This window comes from Nanorana parkeri, unplaced genomic scaffold (genome assembly GCF_000935625.1).
Source record: "Nanorana parkeri isolate BGI_ZX_2015 unplaced genomic scaffold, ASM93562v1 scaffold2427, whole genome shotgun sequence".
NCBI classification, from domain to species: Eukaryota; Metazoa; Chordata; class Amphibia; order Anura; family Dicroglossidae; genus Nanorana; species Nanorana parkeri.
Window position 1 is genome coordinate 29,265 of NW_017308695.1, and position 6,070 is coordinate 35,334.

Consider the following 6,070-nt stretch of genomic DNA (forward strand, 5'->3'; position numbering starts at 1 on the left):
GGAATAAATGTCAGTAAAAGTACTGCAGCGCTGAATACTGAAAAATGGCCTGGCCAGGAAGGGGGTCTAAACACCGGGTCTTGAAGTGGTTAAATAATATATTAAACATTTCCATATTTAATATTATATTTAATATTTTATTATGTATTTGTTACAAAATATTGGCTGTTTATAAAACTAAGGGTTTAACACTATTATGAACATTTAAGTGGATCTGTTACCTCTGGAACCTCTTTTGGGTAAATGCAGATCTCTATTTTAATCTTAAAGTGGTAATGTGCAGTGAACAGGCACCCCATGGAAAAAATGTAAGCCTCTCAAAAGAGTCAAGATGTGTAATTTGTAGGGCAAGAGTAACAGGTGTCAGTGAGGGGCTAAACTAATGGGTCTAATGCATGGCACTAGTGTTCTGAATGTTGTTCACTGTATTCCAGACCTCAATTTAGGTCTTAAAGTGACATTAAAGGATAAATTTTTTTCGCTCCCCCCATGTTAATGTCAGCACTTACCTTAAATGATGTCTCTTAATCCGATCTTCTTCTTCTTTCCCCATGTTTTCATCTGTTCCTCCAGCGGTGCGGCGGCTCTCCGATCCAGCGCTGACTCCTCTCTGCTTGCAGGCACTTCTGATCCTGTGGTGTCTGCATGCGGGTGCACGCGTCCATAGACTTACCTTGCATCTCTGCTCGTCTCCTGGCCGAGAATCCGAACTGCGCATGCGCCCGCCCCAAGATCCTTTGCGGCCGCACGAGCAGTTCCGGATTCTCGTCTCGTGAGCAGTGATAACGAGGTAAGTTTAAACCACTGTTAAATCGTTTTAAAAAAAAAACTTTTTGCCTATTTCTACTGCTCACTAGCAGTAGATATAGGCAAAAAAACCCAGAGGCTTTAGAACCCCTTTAAGCATGACAGTTGCCAGTAGCTCTTGGTGGTTTTGGTGCTGAAACAGATGGTTTGCAGTGACAGCTGTGGTCCAGCACTAAGCTGAGGAGCTTTATCATTTAGTTTTCTGGGCTTGTGCTCCCTAACAGTGTAGCTCTTTGTTGCAGTGTAGGAAGTGCTATGACGTCTGTTTTGACATCATGAGTTCTTCCTATAAGTCCATATGCACTGGCAGGTTCTGCCCTTTATCTCCCTGCACCAAAGATTACATTTAGAAGTGATCTGTTGAGGCAAGGGTGCATGCAGGGGGCAGATCTGGTCTCCACTGCAAGATTCCAGGCCACCCATAAAGAAAGAATGTACACACAAAACAGATGTGAAAATGGACACTTGCATGGCACAGTTGTATGTTCAAATAACTCAAAATACATTAGTGCTTCTTCAGAAGCACTAATGTAACATCTCATGTGCTTTACCTGAAGACCTTCATTTTGGTAACTTTGTAAAATACAGTCTTTAACTCCTTTATATTTTCGTTTATATAAGCTATCAGCTTGAAGACGAGTTTTGACTACATCCATGGGAGTAGCAGTTCCCCAAGAGATGGCTCCTAAAATTACAAAAGGGACAGAGGGATACCATTGTAAACACTGAACTTTCACATAAAATATGAATCAATGAAAGTGTTGCCAATGGAAAAAGCATTATTAAGTGATGAAAACCGAGTCAGTAATGGGACTGCAGACAGCAAAATAACAATACAAAATAGGTTGCACACACTAAATAAAAATACCATAACCAATCAATTGGTTAGAAATTACTGTGGCTCCTTATTCAATGTATCTTTTTTTTTTTTTATATAATAACCATAGCCAACTTGATTGCAAATCTGAAGAATTAAAGAAATGCACAAACAGCTCCGACTAATAAACCCATTAACATGTACTAAAAACATTAATACATTTGTATTTTGTTCAAGGAAACCATTTTCAAGTGACAGCTTTTCTTGGACATATCATGGCATGGTACATAATTTACTTTGTATGTTGTAATTTACGTTGTAGGAAAAACTTTCTTTCTTGTTATATAAATAACAGTAATGTTTTCTCATTTTAGCATCATATGTTTCTATTTAGAATAGTTGTCATATAGTTGTGATAAGGGCATGGTATATTTTGGAGTGGATTCAGGTTGCTGTCCCACAACTTTTACTTTTGTGCTTTTCGTGATTATGTTCTACTTTGCTATCAGAAATTTTTCTAACTCTTCCTGTATCAGTACTGCTTGGACTGAGAAAAAGGTGGTAGACCCAAAAACTCCTAAAAATGTAACTGTGAGTATAAATAACAAAAAAAAGTATCACAGATAATTCCCCAAAGAATTCAAATAAATAGATGTGGAAGGAAACTGGAGGAGTATGGTTAAGTGGTTGATGACATTCTTATTACATTTTTAACACACTGAAATCTTTGTCATCATCATAAAGTTAAAAAAAAACTACATAGAATGGTTAAGAAGGCAACTTGAATAATGAGCCTGCTTCCATGGGACTGAGGCCACCCATTTGTCCCCTCCCTTCCATTCCTCCCTCCCCTTGTCGCAGCATTTAGGGGACAATTCTGATTTTCATGTTTTGTTTATTCCTTGAGTTTTAATGACTGAGCAAAGATTGGTTTCAGTACACATGATATGGTGATAATTGATTTAATAAAGTTTCTGCCTATTCAATATCAATAAAGTGCAGAAGTCATAATTTGCCAAATATGATGTGTTGAGTCTTTATTTATTATTATTGTTATGTTTTTCTAAGTGTCGTCTGCAGTCCCATGTCTTCTGAGAGTGAACCCCTGTACTGACCTAAATAGTAAAAGAACAGTTAATAACTTGAACCCACCAACCCCCACAACCTTTGCTGAGCATAATGGCACTTAATGCTTTCATTGCTTACTGCCAGGGAGGAAGTTCAAAGGAAGTTATTTTTTGAGAGTTTTCTCATGTGCTGTGCAAACTTTGCTGTGGTCAATAAACCTCCTATGCATTTCCTGTATGTATGTAGTGCTGTCATAGTGGAAGGATACAGTGACAGTGACACACACTTAATGCCCATTCACACTTCGTTGTGGCAACATGCACCTTATCACACTTTTTTGCAATGCATGGCAACACAGCTGCTCTATGTGTGATGCATTGTGGTGCCATTCATTTTAAAGTAGAGCACTGCACACATTGCACTGCAGCACACCACAGTGAACAAACTGCCAAGGAAGGGTCATGTATGTTTTTTCCACCCTTATGGTGCATTGGCCACCCTTTTATAATCAATGGGCATGCCTTAACTAAACACACATTAACGCAATGCCCTACCACACGTTAACACATAGCTAACTTCTGTGCAGTAATGTATGTCTGTTTCAGTATACATAGGCGTTTGTGATATGTGAATTGTATTATCTCCTTTATTTAACAATGTAACAGATGATCGTTTTTTGTAAACAAATCCTAGTATAACCCCTTTGTGACAGGAGCCCTACGCTGTACGTCCCCGTCACAAAGTGCCCAAATGACTAATCACATACACTGTACGTGATCAGCTATTTGGGACTGCAGAATGCTGGTAACTGCTGGAAATCAGAATACTGTCCAATAATGGAAGTGTTAAGCTTTTCCAGACACCTGATCCCTTTCAGGAATCAGGTGTCTGATAGTGATAGCAGTGCGATATTTACCGTACTTGCTGTCACTGTTTGACAGCTGGTACAGATCGGAATCCCAATGTGTACCAAATTTTTTCTACAATGTTTCAGAATAGAAAGCTACATGCTTCTATTTTGAAACAATGTTGCAGGCTTCTGATCGTTCTGGGAATGATCAGAAGCCTTTGCAGACACTGATCCTAACATGCTGTCATGACCAGTGTCACTAAGGTTATTATTGGTTGTTCCTAAGTTTGACGCAGCCTAATAATTACCCAGAATTAATTAATTAAATTATCAAGGAGTCATAGTGAGATCATTTCACAATGACTGTTTGATATAATTTAAAATAAAACCATTAAAAAATTCTGGCCTCCAGACTGGTTTCTCATCTACATGGTAATATCCACTTAGATCAGGTTGGGTTTATGCCCACCAGGGAGGCCAGGGATAATGTCATTCAGGTGCTAGAGATCATTCAGGCCTCCAATGCTCAGTCGAGGCCTCTCTTGCTTTTATCAACAGATGCCAAGAAGGCATTGGACCAAGTAGATTGGACGTTCCCGGAATCAACCCTTAGATCCTTGGGGATGGGAAATAGGATGATGTTGTGGATCAAGGCTATCTACTCCTCCCCCACAGTGCGAGTTAGGGTACTCTCACTGCTGCTTTCCTTATATCTAATGGTACACGCCAGGGTTGCCCTCCTTCAACTTTATTTTTTATTCTCATGTTGGAGCTGTTCCTTCGGAAATTCAAGATTATCTGTAATATCTCGGGTATTGTTATTGGAGGATGAGGAGGTGTGCATAAGGTGGCAGCATACACCGATCATATATTGTTCTTCTAATCCAATCCAGTAATTTCCCTTCCCAACCTACTCCAAGAATTCCACCTCTGCAGAGCGCTCTCTAACTTTCAAATTAACTTTGAAAAGTCCGAGGTGCTCAATGTCTCAATTCCTCAGACCCTATTATGTGTCGAGTTTCCATTTCGCTGGTCGAATCAGTCCTTGCGCAATCTAGGTACCAATATCCCTCGTGATCTTGCCGGCACCTTTACGATTAATTTCCAGCCTCTATTGAAAAACATCCAGGCTAACTTGTTGAATTGAAAAACATCCAGGCTGACTTTTTTAAAGTGGTATCCCGATGTGAAAAAGCCCCCCTGCCCGCTCCCGCACAACCAACACCCCAGGGCTTGTGGGGAAGAGGCTATTGTCCCCATCGGCATGGGAACAAGGTGCTTTTCCAAGGGCGACCCTGAAAAAGCACCCTCTCAGTGCCAAGGGCATGTGGCCTGGTGTGGCAGGTAGTGCTGGGATCAAGGGTCTGGTTAGGAATTTTATGGGGACCCAGAAATTTTTTACCCCCATTTTTGAGGGTGGGGTTCCTCCTTAAAATTCCTACCAGACCTTAAGGGCCTGGTATGACTTTTTGGAGAAACCCCATGCTTTTTTTTTCTTCTTTTTTAAATGGGGTCTAGTATGGTTTGGGAGGGGGACCCCGCACTGTTCTTTTTTTTTCTTTATTTTAACATTTCTTAACTTCTTTTTTTATTTTTCTTTTTTTTACATTTAATTAAAATATTTTTTTTTGTTTTATCATTTGCTTACATTTTTTTCTATTCTGCTCACTATCTCGGAGGTAGCGAGCAGAATAGCCGAGCCCAATGTCGAGCTGCCGGAGCTTGGGCTCAGACGATCCTTCTGCAGTTCGGCTCAGCCGAACATGCAGAGCAGAGCATGTTCGACTGACCCAAGCCAGCCAAAGGCAGACGATTTACGGCTGAGATCAGCCATACTGAGCTGAAGTGAATAGATGAACATCGTTCGGCTCTGTTTACTTCGGCTCGGTTATTCAATCGGATGCCTTCGGCAGCTTAGTGAATAACCCCCTTAGTGACTGTGACATTATATGCCAGGTAACAGGTGACCACTATTAACTGTTAGAGAAAAAAATGTAAATGTTAGCTTTTAGTTTTAAGCTGAAAAGTACAGACATTTTCCTGAAATCCTAGGGATGTGTGGTGTGTCTAAATAAAGGACAAATACATGAATTTAATTTCATGCATTTGTTTAGCTGTGCTATTTTGCTAAAAATAACAATAATTAAAACTGGGGAAAAGGTGTTTTCATTAAGTTTTTTCCTAATCATTTTATATTTTATTCCTCCTAAGTGAGGTGTTAGACACACATATGCGATATAAATATATAGCCCTATCTGTCCTCAAAAAAACAATATGTGTGGGTACACTTAGTAAGAAAGTATAATACTGCTGTGGAAGAATCACACAGCAAAAATTTTAAAAGTATATCAGTCATTCATAAACAGAAAACAAGCTCAGTCATGATGGGGTTAAAGCACATCCACAATTACTTTAAACATCATACTTTAGCAAAAACAAATATGAGTAAAGATTAACAATACAGTTATTACGGCCATGGAATGCTATTGCTACTGGCAAAACTGCTTTTTCTTCTTTGTGTCACAGAG

At 39.6% G+C, this 6,070-nt stretch overlaps 1 protein-coding gene across 1 annotated transcript in view; it reads right to left on the reverse strand.

Annotated features, from left to right (window-relative positions):
• SLC25A48 (solute carrier family 25 member 48) overlaps positions 1-6,070 on the reverse strand; it is a 59,438-nt gene that overhangs the window by 9,633 nt on the left and 43,735 nt on the right. The window contains exon 6 of the mRNA XM_018573563.1: positions 1,359-1,492. Within this exon, the coding sequence (XP_018429065.1) occupies positions 1,359-1,492 (134 nt within the window). The remainder of the gene's footprint in view (positions 1-1,358; positions 1,493-6,070) is intronic.